The sequence below is a fragment of the Peromyscus eremicus genome, chromosome 8a (genome assembly GCF_949786415.1).
Source record: "Peromyscus eremicus chromosome 8a, PerEre_H2_v1, whole genome shotgun sequence".
In the NCBI taxonomy this organism is placed as follows: Eukaryota; Metazoa; Chordata; class Mammalia; order Rodentia; family Cricetidae; genus Peromyscus; species Peromyscus eremicus.
In genome coordinates, this window is record NC_081423.1 from 33099649 (window position 1) to 33119713 (window position 20065).

At 48.3% G+C, this 20065-nt stretch overlaps 1 protein-coding gene across 2 annotated transcripts in view; it reads left to right on the forward strand.

Annotated features, from left to right (window-relative positions):
* The window catches only part of Rasgef1c (RasGEF domain family member 1C), a 39994-nt gene extending 22261 nt beyond the window's left edge, over positions 1-17733 (forward strand). For both annotated transcript variants that reach the window (XM_059270429.1, XM_059270430.1), the window contains exons 7-14: positions 6259-6348; positions 8122-8224; positions 8676-8755; positions 8838-8933; positions 10012-10107; positions 14133-14256; positions 16720-16792; positions 17326-17733. In XM_059270429.1, coding sequence (XP_059126412.1) covers positions 6259-6348; positions 8122-8224; positions 8676-8755; positions 8838-8933; positions 10012-10107; positions 14133-14256; positions 16720-16792; positions 17326-17350 — 687 coding nt within the window. In that variant the 3' untranslated portion in view covers positions 17351-17733. The remainder of the gene's footprint in view (positions 1-6258; positions 6349-8121; positions 8225-8675; positions 8756-8837; positions 8934-10011; positions 10108-14132; positions 14257-16719; positions 16793-17325) is intronic.
* Positions 17734-20065: the final 2332 nt, after the last annotated feature.

Below are 20065 nucleotides of genomic sequence, written 5' to 3' on the forward strand. Positions count from 1 at the left end.
GGGGGGGGCGTGATATGGATGGATCTCACAGGCACCAGCTGGGGGAGCCTTGATGATGCCCAGAAGGGAATGGAGGGCCCCTGGCCACTACATCCAGGCCTTTCCAGCTCAGATGGCAACAGTACTGAGTCCCGGGGAGCCTAGGGGACAGACTGGGTGTACTGCATCAAATCACTCATCCAGCCAGGGTGGTTGTGTGGTCGGGAAGTCTGCTGTCACCTTGAGTCAGCTTTCTATGTCTACGTTGGGTAGAGATTGGCGTCCTGCATATCCCGGGACCTGCAGGTCCTCCTTGTGCGTTTCGGCGGGCGCTGGTGCCCTCCAGCGGCCACCGAGGGAAGTGCTGGCTGGTGCCTCTTGCTTGAGAAGATTGGGTACCTTGAGAAGGTTGGGCACATAGAGCCACTCCAGGATTTAGAGCTAGTTCTTAGTTCCTAGAGGCCCAACCACTGAAGTAGGGTGTCTAACCAAAGGGCTAGATCCAGCCAGAACTGGAAGCATCCCAATGGCCCTGCCTAACAAAAGGAGTGCAAACTAAATGCTGTGGTGTGTGAGTGCCTTTTTTTGCCTCTGAGAGAGGCAAGGACCATAAGGTGGTTATGGAAGGAAAAGAGAGCTCTTGTACACTGTTGGTAGAGATCACATGACTTTACAAGGCCGATGAGCAATGGCATCAACTACAGAGATGTATGTCCTCAGGCTGGGAGCTGGAGGACAAGGGCAGAGCACTTTCCTCTCACGCAGGGAACCCTGGGTTCCATCCCAGTGCCAATCTCGTGGGGCGTAGTTGAGAATTTGAAATATTCCTGTGAGATATTTGTCCATATTCTTGTTAGGTACTGCAAGTGCTGTTTTTAAACGTTCGTTGTAACATAAGATCTAAAAATGTATCCGTGAGCTTTCCATACACCGTGGCATCACTGGACAGTAACGCACCTTGAATATATGATACATTGACCACTTAAAAAATCTGGAGATACTACTGAGTGAAGCAGATCTCCCCACTGCTGGGGAGAAGAAACTTTGTGAACACCCGGAGGCTGTCACGCTCACAGAGGTGGACAGGGGTTTTGTAAGTTCCCAATTTTCTCTTGAAAGCTTGAACTTGATCATTGGCAGCAAATGCTGTGGATTGTTTTCTTGGAGGTGACAAGCTTTTCATTCATTATCAAGGCCAGATCAGCCGAATGCTGAGTTTCTCTGTCATTCAAGTCAAAATAATATTCAGTGAAAACCAGCGGTTGGTTCAACGTGAGGCCAACAGGCGCTCCCCCTTAAGATGACAGTAATTTTTTGTATATCAATTTTGTAACTGACAGTACTGAATGGAACTTTATTTTAGGTATTGGGGATTGAACCTAGAGCCTTGTGCATGCTAGGCAAGTGTTCTACCATTGAGCCACCACGTGGGTGCTGGGAGTCTCTAGCAAGTGCTCCTAACCACTGAGCCATCCCTCCAGCAATGAAACAGTATTGGTTTTCTTTCTGTGGCAGCCATAAAATAGAAAATCTACTGGTATAAGAGGGACATGAATAGTAGACAGGCCTTCCTCTATCACTTTAAGTCTCTGAAATGCTAAGATCATTAACCAATGCGGGACACCCCTGCCCAATCTTGCTTATGGCACCAGCTTGCACCCCTGCTACAATGTCGAGCAGTGGTATTGAGAGAAGACAGATTTTAGAAAGAACACTTTCAGCAGGCCATATCCAAGTGTGTTTGCTGTTAGGTTATTTCTTCAGGTGTCTATTTTTTTTTTTTTTTTTTTTTTTGGTTTTTCGAGACAGGGTTTCTCTGTGTAGCCTTGCACCTTTCCTGGAACTCACTTGGTAGTCCAGGCTGGCCTCGAACTCACAGAGATCCTCCTGGCTCTGCCTCCCGAGTGCTGGGATTAAAGGCGTGCGCCACCACCGCCCGGCTTTAAGCTTTTTTTTTTTTTTTTTTTTTTTTTTTTTTTTTTTTGATTTTTCAAGACAGTGTTTCTCTGTGTAGCTTTGCGCTTTTTCCTGGATCTCGCTCTGTAGACCAGGCTGGCCTCGAACTCACAAAGATCCACCTGGTGCTGCCTCCCAAGTGCTGGGATTAAAGGCGTGCGCCACCACTACCTTCTTCAGGTGTCTGAAAGGTGCCTTGCTTCTTAGTTTGTCAAGAGGTCCCTCATGCGTGGTTGTGAAGTTTTGTTGAATTCTTTCTCCAGCTCTATTGCTCTGCACAGACTAACAGCATTAGAGATAGTCTTGGATGCACCGATACGCATTAAGGAAAAGAATTAAGGAAAATAATCTAACACTTTCTCTTGGAAGTCTTTGGCCAAGAGTGAGCCCAAATCTGAATTCTCCACTCCTTTCCACATGTCTCCTGTCTCTGTGTAGCTTATGGTTTCTGGCCTGTCTGCAATCTGTCCTGTCTGTAATCTGTCGGATGAGTCTGATTCTGTGCCTGCCTGAATGCTGCCCTATGAATCTGTCCCTAACATGGGGCTTTGTTCTCCTTTATTAAACAGCACAGAAGGCATCACATGAGGAAGGACTGATGGATACCTTACAGAAATCTCTAACAGAGTTTTACAAGGGATGAACCCACTGATTCCAACTGACCCAGCTAACAGCTCTGCAAACAGACTATCTCCATGCTGTTTTCAGCATTAGTGGCAGATATTTATTGTACAAGGTCTCTTTTGTAGTGTTTGCTATTTCCAGCAAACAACTTCTATAGCACACACACACACACACACACACACACACACACACACACACACACACATGCATTGCTCTGGGCCAGGAGCATGGAAGAATACACAATTTAAGATTAAAGCCATGCATTAGCTGAGGCTGCAAAAGCTGATTATGTGGGAAATCTAAGGCGAGTACGGATGTTTTTACATTGTTCTCTTAGAGGTAGGCTGAACAAACAGGCTGAGTACACAGCAGACTATCAGTCACTCTTCAGTGACCTCAAGGTAATTATTACCTTGCCTGTAAGGTGCAGCAGAAGTTCCCGTCTCTGAGATGTGAGAGATATTTTCATCATAATGCATCGCCACAGAACTCGTGTGTTGCTTCTCCTCTAAACTGCTAAGTGATTGTTTTTATTGGTTTTTTTAAATCAACGTTGAATCCACCTTACATTTCTGAAATAAGCAGAACTGGGACAAAAGAAACCTTTATCTCTTCGGTGCGTCCCTGGGTCCTGTGAGCTGTTTTGTTTAGAGTTTCTGCCATTGTTAACCAGGAGTAAGATTGATCTGGTACTTTTTTTCCTGGCATTATTTTTGGCTACTCTTTCTCTATTATGTATAAAAGACTGGAATTACCTGTTATTGGAGCATTTGGTCAGCATTTGCCAGGGAAACATCTGAGTCTGATGTGTTCTTAGAGAAACACATTCCTCTAAAAACATTAATTTTTGTTTTTGTTGGATTGTTTCTTAGTTTATTTTTGCTATTATTTAGTGACTATAGGACTGTTTGGGTTTTCTATTTCCTCTCCCCCCGCCCGCCATGGTACTGAGGATCGAACCCAGGACCTTCCCTTTCCCAGGCAGATGCTCTACCATTGAGCTGCACACCCCCAACCCTCCTTTTTGCTTTTTTAAATTTTGTGACAGGCTCACTAACTAGTTCAGCCAGACCTTGAAAGTGGGCCCTGCTTTTCTCTTTCCTCTTAAATTATTTTGTAATTTCTTTTTTTTTTTTTTTTTTTTTTGGTTTTTTCGAGACAGGGTTTCTCTGTGTAGCTTTGCGCCTTTCCTGGAACTCACTTGGTAGCCCAGGCTGGCCTCGAACTCACAGAGATCCACCTGGCTCTGCCTCCCGAGTGCTGGGATTAAAGGCGTGCGCCACCACCGCCCGGCTATTTTGTAATTTCTTATAGTGTTTCAAGAATTTAACCACTTCCCTTAAGTTTTCACATTGACAGATATAAAGTTACTCACTAATAACTATTCTCTTAAATTTCTTCACATCCGCGTTGGCATCTCTTTAATAGTCATTGTGATTTATTTCTCTGTTTCTTCATCAATGTAACAATCACATCACCGGGTGGGATTACAAGTGAGTGTCACCAAGCTTGGCTTTTTTTTTTTTTTTTTTTTTTTGTGGTTCTTGGCATCAAACTCGGGAAACTGAGTCATCTCCCCAGCCCTACTTCCACATTTTGAAGATAATGTTCCTTAGCACAAACATGTTTGAACTCAGGACATTTTTCTAACGAATTGGACCTCTTATTGTGTGGTTACCCTTCACTGCTTCTACAATGCCTTTCCCTCAGAATATTTTTTTGCCTTCAGACCTGTCCGAACATTACAGGTCCTCCTGTTCTCCCAACGGGGTTCTATCCTGACAAGCCCATCATAAAGCTGAAAAATCTTAGTTGAGCCACAAAGGTCTGGATCCTCCAAATATGTGACATTCAGCAAGTGTGCAATTTCTTATTTCTTTTTTACTTCTATCCTTGACTTAGAAAATGGCAAGAAGTGGGATTTGGTTGCAATGGCCGCTCTGCAGGGTTTGTCCTCCCCGACTCCTGCGGCATTTGTCATTGTCTTCCTTGACGGCCTACTTCCTTCTCTCGCCTTTCTCTGCATCTTTTTCCATCTACCTCCTCTAGTAATTGTAATTTATCCTGCTAGTTTTAACATACAGATTTCTTTCCTCCTCCTCCTCCTCCTCCTCCTCTTCCTCCTTCTCTTTCTTTCTTTCTGTCTCTGTCTCTCTCTCTGTCTCTCTCTCTGTCTCTCTCTCTGTCTCTCTCTCTGTCTCTCTCTCTCTCTCTCTCTCTCTCTCTCTCTCTCTCTCTCTCTCTCTCTCTCTCTCTCTCTGATTTCTCTCTGTAGTCCTGGAACTCACTCTGTAGACCAGGCTGGCCTTGAACTCACAGAGATCCACCCGCCTCTGCCTCCCGAGTGCTGGGATTAAAGGCGTGTGCCACCACCACCAGCTCAACATACACATTTCTTTACCTTAAGTTTAATCATTTAAAAAATGGCACAAGTATATGCCACACAGAGAATGTTCAGCGTAGATTTAAATTTGTTTTTCTCCTATCATTTTATGACTCAGGAAAAGTTTCTAATGGAAATCTATAGTTATAGATATGCATACACACATACATGCATACATACATACATACATAATACACACACATACAGAGTTGATTCTGCTATTCCAAGTAATTATGTTCTAGAATGCCAACACAAACATCATAGTAGCAATCCTAAGCTATTGTTCCTGGAGGAAAATGCAGCATTAGGTTCTGACAAACTTTTTAATACTTTCTAGAAACAATCAACACATAGTCACGGTTATGTGCTTATGTTTAAAGACACATATTTACTGTGCATCCTTGATTAACACTAAACTCAGGGCAGATGGCCAGACCAACTCATGGCTAGGTCTGAGATGTAGCTCTGAAGTAGAAAGCTTGCCTACCATGCACAAGGCCCTAGCACCACAGAAAGGAAATATTTATCTGTATGTGTATCTAATCTATCTACCTACTTGTCTATCTCTCCATCTACCTATCCATCTATCTGTCTGTCTGCCCATCTGTCTGTCTATATATCCATCTCTCTCTCTGTCTATCCAAGTCTGTATAAGTCACAGATAAATGAAGGCAGTCTAGCACTTATTTCTCTGTAGGACACACCATAACCTTCGTGTGCTTAGGAATAAAATATATCACTTCAGTATTATTCTTGGAATCCTTTCAAACACTGAAACTGCTCTCCAAAGAAAACACAAAAATAAAAGAGACACTGAACAAAGGCAGGGAAAGGATCCTTGCTCAACAGTACGAGCAGAACAGAACAGGACAGCTTCATTTAGTTCAGTCTTGGCTGGAAATGCTGGCGGAAGTTGAGTGGTTCAGATATTTCGCCTTTCTGTCCCTGCACACAATGAATGGGAGAGCAATACAAGCTGTTGGAACTACAGAAGACAATTAAACAGTCGGCAGATTTGCAAATACGGAGTCTATGGATAATAAATATTGGTTTTGTGTGTACACACGCATAATTTTGAATTACAGCCTCCTTTATTCATTTATTTGTACTTTATCTGTGGATGAAACCAAAGACCTCCCACATTGGGAGTGTGCAGTCTACTGTAGGAAGAAGATCAGGAAGTTCGCATTGGATCATTGTGTTTCTGGCTGACTTTGAGACGGTCATAGTGTCTGGGTTCTCTATAATGATTGTGATCTGCTTCTGCTCCCTAAAAACTTACCAACAAGGAGACTCAGTGCACATGTCTCTCCTAGCCCCGGTTCAGTGACAAGAGTAACAACGTAGAGGCCTACGTGAAGTGGTTCAACAGGCTGTGTTATCTCGTGGCAACTGAGATCTGCATGGTGAGTAGCCAGCTTGGCCCTGCCTGCCAGCCAGAGGCTACCTGGGGCCTGGAAGGATGTACTGAATCCCAACCTCCCAAGTCCAGGGCTTGGCTGGATCACCGTGCCAGACCAGGTTCACCTCTTCCCTCCAGTGAAGGTCCCCTGTAGGTAAATCTCAGGGTGGCTCCACCAGCCGAGGCTGCAGAGGAAGCCGGACTGTTTGCTGAGCAGCAAGGGCGGGCCGCTGTGTGCCTCATTCTGGGCCTGTCTGCCTCAGGCAGCTGGGCTCTGTAGCTTGCTTGGGGGGCTTGGAGGTAAAATGGTCTAACCTCTAAGAACTGGGAAATTGCACGTTAAAAGTCCAGGCCAACAATGAGATTGGGAATAAATCTATCCCTAAATCCTTTATTTTATTTCATATCAAGCCCCTATTACTTTTTACTAGAGTCTTGAGTGTAATCTAAAGCTATGCTGTCGTTCGTGCTGTTAGTAAATGATATTTGAGGGAGTAAAGCAGGTTTCACTGTATCTGTTAGCCTTGCTTTGAACATGTATGTATAGTCAGTGTTCTGAAGGGTATGAACGATTTCACGCAAACCATCAGCCTCCAGTGCACTTTTTATATGTCATTTTCTGAATATAGAAAATGATGGACCATAATTCTTAAAAAACGGAATGATAAAACAAGTCCAGGCCAATGGCTGCGTTTGTCAGCAGGAAGTTCTGGCATCCCAGTGTTGGCCACCCTGGCCACACCCTGCCTCTCACCTGCTTTTCCTTTGTACCAAGGGCAGTGTCCGATAAGGTGAAGCACAACGGGACAGACTGGCCAGTCCAATTGGGCTCACTGGGTGCAGGCATTAAGACAGAGGTCAAGGGTCAATGCTCATTAGCGGTCAGCCCCTGAGACATGACCAGGGCAGTCAGGCGTGTGCTAAGGGAGAAACTGCCCTGGGGTGTCCGTAATGGGGTGGGATGTCAGCCTTTATCTAAACCTCTGTCACTGTCGTCGGTGAGGTCGCCATTTGAAGGACAGGACTAGACCTCAGGTGGGCAGCTTTCTGCAGCAGAGACCACTCCTTGGAGGGGCTTTGGTGGCACATCTACAGAAGTGTCACGGTACACTTCTTGGTGGCTGGCGAGACTACCACTGTGTTGATAGACAAGCAGGATCCACCCGAGTTGTGCTGGCCTGTCTGAGTTGTACCGGCCTGGCCCCGTTCCTGTAGTCACATTACTGGCTCGGCAACTAAGCCAGGGTTTACCTGTGTGGAGGCTGGACACCCAGGAACCCACCTGGGGTGGCCTGGGGAAAAGGACAGTTTGATTCCAACCCACCAGAAAGGTTGAGAGTCCCAAGTACTTGTCCCCACGGTGACTTTCTCAGACAGAAAGCAATAGAGGGGCAGCCCACAGAGCAGGACCTGGACTTGGCGTATGGCCCTTACTGAGGAGAGGCAAGTTCCGTGGTGAGAGGGAAGGCAATGTCAGGACTTCTGTCTTTCAGGGGAAGTTCAGCCTTGAGGGGAACCATCTCAAAGATGCCTCACAGCCCCTCACAGCTGCAGGGGTGCCTGTGCCCCCACAGGAGCTGCATCGGGTCACATCTGCCCTCCACACCTCTACAGTGTGCGCTGGCTCTGCTGCAAAGGGTCCTGAGACCCTGGGCCTTGGACTTCTCGGCTGTGAAATGGGCTTTGAGAAGAGCAGGAGGAGGCTGGTGGAACGGGGTGTTTGGGCAGGGAGGGGGAGGGACATGTGCCCCCTGCAGCTCTGATGTCCTCTCCCCAGCCAGCCAAGAAGAAGCAGAGAGCTCAGGTGATCGAGTTCTTCATTGATGTGGCCCGTGAGTGTTTCAACATCGGCAACTTCAACTCCCTCATGGCCATTATCTGTGAGTGAGCTTGCCCGGGCCTGGAACACCCTGTGTGAGGACCCCCAGAGAGGTTAAAGTGGGCACAGCTGGCAGGTGGGGTGCATGTCAAGGGTCTTCCCTGCAGTGGGTGGCTGTGGGCTAGGGGGCCAGTAGGCCGTATCCCTGCCCCAGAGGCTGATGGAGCCGCTCCATCTGAAGCAAGGCCAGTCCCCAAAGGGTGCATTTGAAGAGTTTGGCAGTGTGCACCCAGAGACAGAGAGAATGAGGAGACCAACATAGGTACTGGTGATGCCCATGTAGTTGGGACAGGGTCAGTTACCTGCCAACCTCAGTCCGGTGTCCACCAGCATCTGCCCACTCAGCTTCCCTTCAGCCACAGTCGGGGCACACTGAGACCTCTTTGCCTGTGGGAACAAAGGGGACTGTCCAGGCTGGAGGAGCCCTCCCAGCTCTGTACGCCTTCTTCCAGCCGGTATGAACATGAGCCCTGTCTCCAGGCTGAAGAAGACTTGGGCCAAAGTGAAAACAGCCAAGTTCTTCATCCTAGAGGTAAACAGGGTTGCTGCTCCAAGGGGTGTGGCCAGCAGGTCCCCGAACGTAGCCGCTCCAATGCCTCCCTGTCTCCTTCCAGCACCAGATGGACCCAACGGGGAATTTCTGCAACTATAGGACAGCCCTGCGTGGGGCAGCTCACCGCTCCCTGACTGCCCACAGCAGCAGAGAGAAGGTAGGGAAGGGACCGTCAAAGGCCGGAAGTGCCGGCCTCCATCGCTCCTCCCTCCTCCAGACCGTATTGTCTCAGGCGGGCTGTATCGCTGCATGTGTCGATCAGCTTTCTGTTACTGCATCCCAATAGCTGGCACAGCCAACTCATAAGGAGCAAAGGTTCGGTTTCGGCTGATCATTTCAACGATTTCAGTCTGTGATCGGTTGACTTTGTGGCCGTGGGCCTTTCCTGGTAAAGACGCATGATAAAAACTAAGTTGTTCACTTGATGGTAGGGGAGCCAAAAAGAGGGAAAAGAACCCAGAGTCTCATAGTCCCTTCAAAGGCATATCCCCAGAAACTAAATATCTCTTGCTAACTAAACCCTACCTCCTAAGGTTTCTACCGCCTCCCACGAACACCTCTCTGGGAAGCAAGCCATAGCCATATGGGCCTTTGGAAAACACAGGATCCAAACTGTAGCATTTAGGAACCGGGGGGACCAGATCACCTAGCTCCATCCCTGCCCTCGTAAGCCTGTCCCAGCCTAGGAACCAGAACGTTAGGAAGCCAGGCAGCAAGGTCAGGAAGCTCTCTCCACTGAGCATCTAGTGCGTTTGGCTCCATGCTTCCCGGCCCTCCACTTAACTCTGACGGGCTTCAGCATTCCCATCTGCCAGATTGGAAGACTGAGTCTCAGAGAGGATTCTTCACTGTCCAGTTGTACTGTTAGGCCGTGGCAGAGCCGGGTATCAAACCCCATCCTGCATAGCTGTGAATACCATGGCCTTGTCCATTGACTGCTTCTCTGTTGCCAGGACACAGGTGGTGCTGTGTTTTAGTCACAGAGGTACTGGCTCACAGCTCAGGAGTTGGACTGTAGGGCGGACTATATAGAAGCTGGGCTGAGCTCTGAGTGGAGAAGTCTCTTCCAACAGTGTATCTCTGCATGATTTTTCTCCCATCCATGCTGAGGCTGGGTGACCGTGGGGCAGGTGACCATAAGCTAGGGCTTCATGTGCCTGTACTCTGAGCCCCCTTCCGGCTCTGGGCTGCTGGGGATTGTGCTTGTAAGTTGCTCTGCACCCTCTCCCTTCTAGATTGTCATCCCCTTCTTCAGTCTGCTCATCAAGGACATCTACTTCCTCAACGAGGGCTGCGCCAACCGCCTTCCCAATGGGCATGTCAACTTTGAGGTGAGTCCACAGGCCTTCAGTGATGCCAGCAAGTGAGACAAGCTGCTAAAAGTTCCCAGCACCAACAGGGGAGGCAGCTGGAGAGACACCTCACTGAAGTGCTTGTGATGCACTTTACTGAGGACCTGAGTTCCGACCCCAGAACGCATGTGAAGAGAAGCTGCGTTTGTTGGCGCATGTTCATAATCCTAGTCCTGGAAGGAGGAGAAAGGTGGATCTCTGGGGCTCTCTGGCCAGTCAGCCTAGCCTAACTGGTTAGTTCTAGGCCAGTGAGAGACTGTCTCAAAAAGCAAGCTGGACAGTACCTGAGGTTGTCCCCTGGCCTCTAATTGCCCACATGCACCTGTAGTCATTCAAATACAAACACACACATAGACGAAAGTTGCCAGCATGGGACTGTAGTGAGTCTTTCTCTGTCCCGCCAGCCAGCTCCCAAATCACACTTCTTATTAATTATGAATGCTCGGCCGATAGCTTAGGCTTGTTCTTAGCTAACTCTTAGAACTTAAATTAGCCCGTTTCTATTAATCTATGTGTTTCCATATGACTCACGGCTTTCACCTGTCCTCCTGAATATCTTGCTCCCTCTCTGTCTGTCTGGCAACTCTGCCTTCTTTACAGCATTCTCTCTGCCCCGAAAATCCTTCCTAGCTATTGACTGTTTAGCTTTTTATTAAACCAGCCAGAGTGACATATCTTTACACAGTGTAATCAAATATCTCACAATATGGGACTGTTAGCCTCTAGATACCTGGATTAATGGGGGCTCCAGGAAAGGCAGAGTACAACAGCTTACAGCCCTTTCGGAGTAGGATTATCTGGGTCCCCCTCACAAGAGAGAGGATGAGGCTCAGCCACATGCCAACAAGCCCTCCGTGCTGAATGTTGTTCTCAGCACAGGGAGCATTTTGATCCTTGAAGAGCATCAGGTTGAAGAGAAAGCCAACCCTGGAGACCCATGACGACCGCTGTCAAGGTGTTCCAGGGACCACACAAATGCCTCGTACATGGGAGCCAGGGCAGGTCCCCAGAAGGACGGTCCCTGAACAGCAGGATGGAGTTGTGAAGCAGAAACCACAGAGGGCAGAAGCAAAGAGAGATATCTGCTCCCTCAATTCACCAGTCTCATCCAATGTCCCCTCCTCCAGGAAGTCCCCAGCACCTCTCAGGCAGAGAGATCCCACTGCCTGGGGTCCACAGCCGGCCAGGGCATTGGTTACTCGCTCAGAGTACTGGAGTTCCTGAATACCTCAGAGGGGTCCACCCACATCCAGTGTGGCTGGTGGGCTCTACAAACAGAGCAAGGCATGGAGTAATAGGACCTTCCGATCTGTGGGAAGAAAGAGGCTTTTGTCTTACACAAGGGTCAGCAAGTGACCCTCAATGGTCACCTGATGCCCACTCAGCCTTCAGCTCCAAGAAACATAAATCCTGGACCTTTACTTGCTCTATTTCAGTGGTTCTCAATCTGTGGGTTGCGACACTTTGGGGTCAAAAAATGACCCCTTCACAGGGGTTGCCTAAGACTACCGGAAAACACAGATATTTACATTACAATTCTTTTTTTTTTTTAACCTTGGTTTCTTGAGACAGGGTTTCTCTGTGTAGCCCTGACTGTCCTGGAACTTGCTTTGCAGACCAGACTGGCCTTGAACTCACAGTGATCTACCTGCCTCTACCTCCCAAGTGCTGGGATTAAAGGCATTCACCACCACTGCCTGGCTACATTACAGTTCTTAACAGTAGCAAAATTACAGTTATGAAGTAGCAATGAAAATAATTTTATGGTCGGGGGTCACCACAACATGAGGAGCTGTATTAAAGGGAACGTCGAGAACTGCTATAGGAAGCTCATGCCCTCCCTCTGTGAAATGGGCCACAACTGTGACCATACAGAGGTCTTGGCAGCTGTCAGAAACTGTGAGTGTTCCCTGCTCATGAGGACCACAGCACAAGCCTAGGCTCTTTGGCCTGTAGCAGGTGACTCACAGGCCTAATTGTCCCAAAGCTGGCAGAGACAGGGGACTGTCCAACCCAGCATGTGCTCCCAGGCTTTTGTCTAGAGGCCACATGGATGAGATCACAGGGGCCCAGGGGCCTGGGATGGGCTTTTGTTGTTGTTGTTGGTGGTGATCCTGACATATAATTGGGAGTTGGGACTCCATCATTTCCTCTTCTTGAATTGGATCCTAGAATCAGAGCTGGGGAAGACTGTGAAACACTCCTTCATGAAACCACACAGTGAGGGAGCAGGTGGTGGCGGCCAGACACAGCTACTAGGGCTGATTGAGGGGTGACAGAGGGCAGGCTGTCAGCTTTGGCCTGTGTCCCATTCTCTTTGCTGTTGCTGACAAGAACAAAGGAGAAGGGGTTTGTTTGGGCTTATAGTTCTAAAGCAATGAGAGTCCATCATCGTAGGGAGGCATGGAGGTAGGAGCCGGAAGCTGACTGACCACATTGTGTCTGCACTCCGGAAGTGGAGTCCAGGCAGCAAGTGGGGCCAGGCTGTAAACCCTCAAAGCCCACCCCCAGGGACCTACTTTCCTCAGCAAATCTCCACCTCCTGAAGGTCCCGTAACCTTTCAACAGCACTGCCAGCTGGGGAAGAAGTGTTCAAACACATCAACCTGTGGGGAGCATTTCACAGTCAAACCACAGCCAGCTGCTGTGTGTTTAAAACCCTTCTGAAAGTTAGCATACTTTGAAAATTTAAACACACACGTAGCCAGCCCTCTGTTTCCGTGAGTTCTGCATTGGTGGAAAATATTTCTTATTTACATCTGTACTGGAGATGTACAGACTGTTTCTCTTGTCACTTTTCCCGGAACAATGCACACAGAAGCCATCTGCGTAGCGTTTACATTGTGTTAGGTGTCAGGAGAAACCTGGAGATGGTTTAAAGCAGGCAACATGAGGTATATCTGCTACATGGAAATAATATACCATCTTAGAAAAGGGACCGGGGCCTCTGTGGAATTGGGTATCTCGGTGGGGGTGAAGGGATCCTAGAACCAACTGCTTGTGCATATTGAAAGATTATTTTATTTAAAAATACACTTGAAATAATTTACTGAGGACTGTTGAGATAGCCAGTGGATGAAGGTACTTGCTGCCGGATGACCTGAGTTCCGTCCCTTGGATCCACATGGTTAGAAGGACAGAACTGACTCCAGCAAGTTGTCCTCTGACCTCCACAGGAGCACCAAGGTACACATATGCCTACACACGTACATACATGCACAATAAATAAATAAAATGGCATCAAGTTTTTAAGAATTCACCTGTGCTGCAGAGATAGATCAGCAGTTAAGAGCATGTACTGATCTTCCACAAGCCCCTAGTTCGGTTCCCAGCACCATGTCAGGAGACTCATGGATTCCTGTGTTCCAGCTCCGGGGGTTCTAATGCCCTCTTCTAGCCTCTGTGGGCACTTGTGCTCATGTGCACATACCCACATATATACACATAATTAAAAACAACACATATCTCTTAAAATTACTTGAGTTTTACTTAAATAGTTTTACTGAACTATATTTACATCACCCTATAAGTCAACAAGTGTATGTCACTTTCCCAAAAGAAAAACACTAAAATAAATTCAAATAAAGCTATGCACATTCTTGCTACATGCAGATAAAGGCTTTGGGCAGTCAGGTGCGGTGGCATACACCTTTAAATCCAAGCACTCTGGAGGCAGAAGCAAAAGGATCTCTGTGAGTTCGAAGCCAGCCTGACGTACATAGGTAGTTCCAGGCCAGCCAGGGCTACATAATGAGACAAAACTATAGGCCAATGGCTGCCACCCCCCTTGATGAGATGACAGGTGTCATGAATTGTTATGAAGGATGAAGGAGAATTGGCAAGGTGATCCTCCCAGAAGCCCCAGCATCCTTCCTAGGTTCTCTGTCACCTGTGGCCCCATGTTTCTTCTCAGATCCACAAGATCACTCAAGGGTGATGAGCCAGGGCTTCGCCAAGACAAGCCACTCACTTTGTTCCATTTTGTGTCTCTGTAAACCCCGCAGAAATTTCTGGAACTGGCCAAACAGGTTGGAGAGTTCATCACCTGGAAACAAGTGGAATGTCCTTTTGAGCAAGATCCCAGCATCACCCATTACCTGTACACCGCCCCCATCTTCAGCGAGGACGGTAAGGTAGCCCCATGGCCTTGGCATCCAGGCAGTAGACTGTCCAGTGGTCTTTCAGCCCTTTAGTCAGTCACCGTGCAGGGACCCCAACTCTGGGCAGAGACACATCACACTGCTGGCCCTAATGAGCACCCAGGTGCCTCCTAAGGAGCACAAGGCCAACTCAACAGTACGTGCTAGGACCTCAAGGACCCCTGAGTCCAGATTCCTCCCTGCGCACAGTGTGGTCATCGTTGGGCATTCTAACCACGAGCAGCCTGTCTGTCTGCCATGGGCATACTATGTTGCAAGCATAAGTGAACATGGTTGTCTTTGCACAGTGTCAGAACTCTATACATTATGGAAGAACTAGAGTAGGGTATAGGCTCGTTTCAACATCAACCTCCCCGTTTTCTTCATTCCTAACATAGGAATGAGCATAAGAACTGGGGCTCATATGAGAGAGCAGAGCAATGGCCCAGTTAGGGGTCTTTCCATGGATGGTGCATGTGTGGGGGCACGTGTGAGGGCAGCATGTGATACACACTGGCATGAGACATTGATTTCTGGAAACGATTGAACCCAAGGCCTCACACCATCACCAGGCAAATATCCTAACACTGAGCTATATCCCCAGGCCTCTTTTTTATTTTGAGGCAGGGTCTCACTAAGTTTCCTGGAATGGCTTTGAACGCATTTTGTAGCCCAGGCAAACTTGACCTGGTGATCCTCCTCCCTCAACCTCCAGAGCAGCTGGGGTTTCGGGCCTGTGGCGCCATGTCTGGCTTGTTGAATGCATGGATTTAAGAACAGCAGTTTCACTTTGTAGGAGTTTATTGGGACATAGCCGGATCATAACAAACTGTGTCACATCCCAGGAAGCCCCTGTGCAAGCAAAGGGGTCTTGGTTTGGGGTTTGTCTGTTTTGCTTTGTGTGGTTATCTAGATTTGTTTTGTTTTGTTTGTTGGGGTAGGGTCTCACTGTGTTGCTCAGGTTAGCCTAGAACTTATGTAGTCCAGACTAACTCCAAACTCACTCTTGGGTCCCCTAGTGTTGGGATTACAGACAGGGACCGGCATGCCCACCTGGCAAAGAGTTTCTTGTAAAACTGAGCACTATTAACATTTTATGACCAAGAAATTGCACTCCTGGGCATTGATTTAGTCTAGACAAATGATATCCATGCTCACAGAGAAACAAAACTCGATATATCAGTGTCTATAAATTCCCTTTGTTACAATGTCAACCTGAAAACAACCCAGTGTCTATCAGTGGGTGAATGGTTAAACCAACTGTGATATACCCCTGCTTTAGACCTTTTCAGACTCAAACAGGATGCATGCCACTGATACATGCCACCTCATGTCTGAGTCTCCAGTCTCAAAAAGATTACATATATGTACATATATATATATATATGACTTTATTTATATAGCATTCTTCAAATGATCAAAAGAAAGAAATGGAGACTAGATTAGTGATTGTCAGAAATTAAGAAAAGGGGTCGGGGGATCTGGGATGTAGCTTGGTGATGGAATGCTGCCCTAGGTTCAATCCCCAATATCACAGAAAGAGAAAGAAAGAAAGGGGGGGCGGGTGAGGGAGAAGAGGGGAGGAGAGGATAAAGGAAAAAGGAAGTGTGGAGCAATGAAGGATGTGGAGGTGACTCTAAAGGGGCCCCTTTGCCCATGGGCACTTCAGCTGTTATGAAATGACTGGTGTCTAAGCTCTGCCAATGTCAGTGTCCTGATTATGGTAATACTGTACCAGGGCACCTCAGTTCATGATAGAATTACACCCCACTAAACCCATCCTAAGGTGGAAACACTGTAAGTCAGAAACACATCTCTAGTACCCCGAGCCTACAGATCACCTGCGGCAAACGTGCTTAGAATGCTTACATTACAGGGTCTCACTATGTAGCTCTGGCTGGCACGAAACTTTCTATGTAGACCAGGCTGGCCTTGAACTCACAGAGATCTGACTGCGTCTGTCTCCTGAGTGCTGGGCTTAAAGGTGTGCCAACATGCCTAGTCTAACATGAAACAGATTGCATCACTATATGCAGAATAGTCCGTGTTGTTTATTGACTACGATACACTGTATGTGTTGGAGTCACGTGACTGATGGGGGTGTGGCTGAAGCTCACAGAGGGGAGCACACTTCCTATTGCTAGCCAGGAAAAAAATCCAAATTCAAATTTCAGATTGTGTCATCTTATACCATCATCATGAGCAGAAAAATTAAACCATCATAAGTGAAGGACACGCTCTGTATTATAGTTTTGCACGTGGGTACTGCTGGGGGAAACTGAGTAGAGGGGCCATGGGATTTCTGCATGCTGTTTTGTAAAACTGCCTATGAACAATGACCTCCAGACGAGACGTTTAATTCACAAACAAAAAGCTGGTCAAGTTCTGGGTGAGCAAAGAGTTTTACCGTCATCTACCATAATTGTATAATTTCACTTCCATTTTGGTTTAGGTCTGTATTTGGCTTCCTATGAGAGTGAGAGCCCAGAGAACCAGACAGAAAAGGAGAGGTGGAGATCCCTAAGGTGGGTCTGTGTGCCCCAGGATGGGGCATGCAAGGTGGGTGGAGGGAGACAAGTGGGTCACTTGGAGCCAGGACAGGGCAGAGGGGTTTGCAAGGAAGCAGTCTTCTCCCTGTGAGGAGAGAAGAGGAACAAGCCAGGACCAGAGAGATCAGAGAGGAACTCAAGGGTTATGGATACTGGAAGGAGACTGAGCCAGTGACCCCTCCCTGGGGTCATTGCACCTCTGTGGGATGGTCAGGATGCATATCCCAGGGCCAGAAACTCCTGGTCCATATTTTTTATGCCAGAAAACAACACGCTTGCACGCGTACATCCCACCCCGCCCATACACACTGTCTCTAGCTTGCTCAGCATGTTAGCAGAGCCAGAGGGAAGTCAGAAACAAGCAGAAATGGGCTCAGAGGGCCGAGCCCAAAGGATCTGCCACACCCCCTCTGGCCACCTCTACGGTGCTGAGAAGGTGCCCTATGGTGGAAGCATTCTGGCCCCAGGGGAGGGGCTCACCTTACTCTCCTGTGTGTCTGAATCTGCAGATCTTCTATTCTGGGGAAGACATGAGAAGCCGAGACAGAGGAGGAGGAGGAGGAGGAAGCAATGGAGCTGACAGCCCATCCCAGCTCCATCACAGATGGCCCAACAGGTGGAGGTTGACGCAAAGCCTTGCTACTTTGCAAACCAGACCCTGTGGCCTGGCACCTGCCACAGTGGCCGCATTGGCCTAGGAAACCTTTTACGGGATCTCAGCCCTGGCTGACCTGCAGGGCCTCCAAGAGCATGGGTAACATGCCTTGGGCAAACTTTGCCTTCATGACCAAGTGGGTCACATACTCAATCTGTCCATTCTGGACAGGGACACGGCGCTACCCCAATGGGCTGGGCGACTGCAATCACATGATCTTGTTAAGTGACGTGTGCTGTGGAGATGAACACCACCATCTGTCACCAGGTGGCTTGGGAGCCTCTAAAATGGCAGCAGGCATTATGGTGCAACATGGGATGTGCCTGCACCAGCTCAGAGCCCGCTCTGGCCCCTGGCATTCTGCTGATGGGCCCCTGTCCTGCCCCTGCCAGTGGACTTGTTTCTGCAGTCACCCATCTCCTTCCGAATCCTGCTGGTATCAGGATAGCCTTCTGGCGACAGCGGTGAACCAAGTCAGTAAGCCAAACCCGAGTCATGGAGTCGGCAATGTGTATATTATGACTTTCTGCCTAGCTCCCTTGTAAACTTTAGAGTCGGAGTAAACACACACGTTTGTACACCTATCCTGCACATGAGTGTCCATGATGTGTGTCTGATCCTTAGGTCCAAGATGAGCTTTAACGGAGTACAGTGCGGGGTTCCCAGATCGTCCCTGGGAATGTATCAGTACGCTTTCAGAACAGGATGTGGGGTTGAAAGGTGGCTTTCTTGGTGGAGTACAAACGGGAGGACTTGAGTTTGGATCCCCAGCTCCTGTGCAGAAGCCAGGTGTTGGTGGAGCACATCTGTAACCCTGGTGCTGGATGGGCAGAGATAAGCAGATCCCTGGAGCTTGCTGGCCAGCCAGTGTAGCTGGTTGCTGAGCTGAAAGTTCAGTGAGAGCCTTTGTCCCCCCAAAAAAAATAAGGTGGAAAGCTCCATCCCTGTCTCCAGGCCACAAAGACAACTTCAAGGCCTGTGAGGAATCCCTAGAATTCTGAAAGAGTTCTGGCAGCATCCAGCCAAAATGGCCTCCTCTGCTGAGAGAGGAGCTGGGAGGAACTAGAGTGAGGGAGAAGCCAGGGCACCAGGAGGAGCCTCCATTAAGAGTAAGCTGGCCGGTGGGTCATCCCATAACTGCAGAGTGCCTCTGGGGATAGAGATAAGGAAGACATGGGGAGAAAAGAGGGGAGGCCTTTGTTACAAGCCTTTCAACACTGAGTTATTACAAATAACACTTGGACAAATACTGAATCTCTAAGCTAGATGGGGTTGTATGCCTATGATCTCAACACTCAGGAGGCTGAGGCACAAGGATCTAAGCCCAGCCTGGGCTACATAGCAAGACTGTATCTCAAAAATAAACCTTTTCCCTCTCTAGTGCCTTGGGATGGGGTACATCTCAGTGGTTGATCACTTGCCTAGAATATACAAAGTCCTGAGTTCAGTCTTCAGGACTTCCAAACGTTGCAATAATTTCAAGTGAGAGGTGGGATCGAGCTCCCAAAACTGAGAGCCTGTGGTCTTGCCCAGAGCCCTGTACTGGTGTGAAGAGCTCCGTGGACAAGCTCCTCCAGCAAAGCAGCCATATGTGGTGGAAATGACTTCTTCTAAATTCTCTGGAAATTATCTTAGATCATGGAGCAACTCAAGAAAGTTTATTCAGGAAAATCTGGACTTTGGAGATGGGTCACGGAGTAAAATGTTTGCTGTGCAAGCAGGAGGACCCCAGTTCAGATCCTCAGCACCCATGTAAAAGCCAGGCACAGCAGCACACATCTGTGACCCCAGCACCAGTGAGGGAGACAATCAGGTCCCAGGAGCCCACTGGCTAGCCAGTCTACCCAAAAAATGGTGAAATTCAGTTCAGTGAAAACCCGGTTTCGTGAAAACCCGTCTCGAAAAAATAGAGAGTAATAGAAGACACCGAATATTGACATCTGGCCTGCATTCTCATGCACAGATGAGCACACCCAAAACATTCACATTCACACACACACACTGAAAAAAGAAAATCTACTAAAACTGTGTAAGAACAATGAGTCTTATGACATTAGAACTGACCGCTTCCTCTCGTGAGGAACAGTAGAAGTCAGCTCCAGGGGCACAGCCAAGAACACACCAGTCCTCCTCACCAGCCCCCAGTCCAGGACTCAGCCCTGTAGGAAAGAGGTTACCAGCCTCTCCCACTGGACTCCAGCTCTGTGCAGCCAAGATGCGGTCTTGAATGAGCACGGCTGGAAGGCAAGGAGCCCTTCCTGCACCCTGCCCCATTCACAGAGCGGAGATTGTCCTGGCCACTTGCTCTGAGAGTGCTGGGGCCCTGGTCATGCTCACACTAGCTCACCCATGCAGTGGAAATACCATGCTGGGAGAAAACAAATAGAGCCAGATGAAGCTCCAGTCCCACCTAGTTAGTACTCAACTCAAAAAGCAAGGTGTCACCCTGGGACAGTGGCCACAGGCAAGCTGTAAGCACCGACATCTAAACTCTTCAAGGACTTCTTCAGGGCAGTTTCAAAAACAGTAGAGGCCGGGCGGTGGTGGCGCACGCCTTTAATCCCAGCACTCGGGAGGCAGAGCCAGGCGGATCT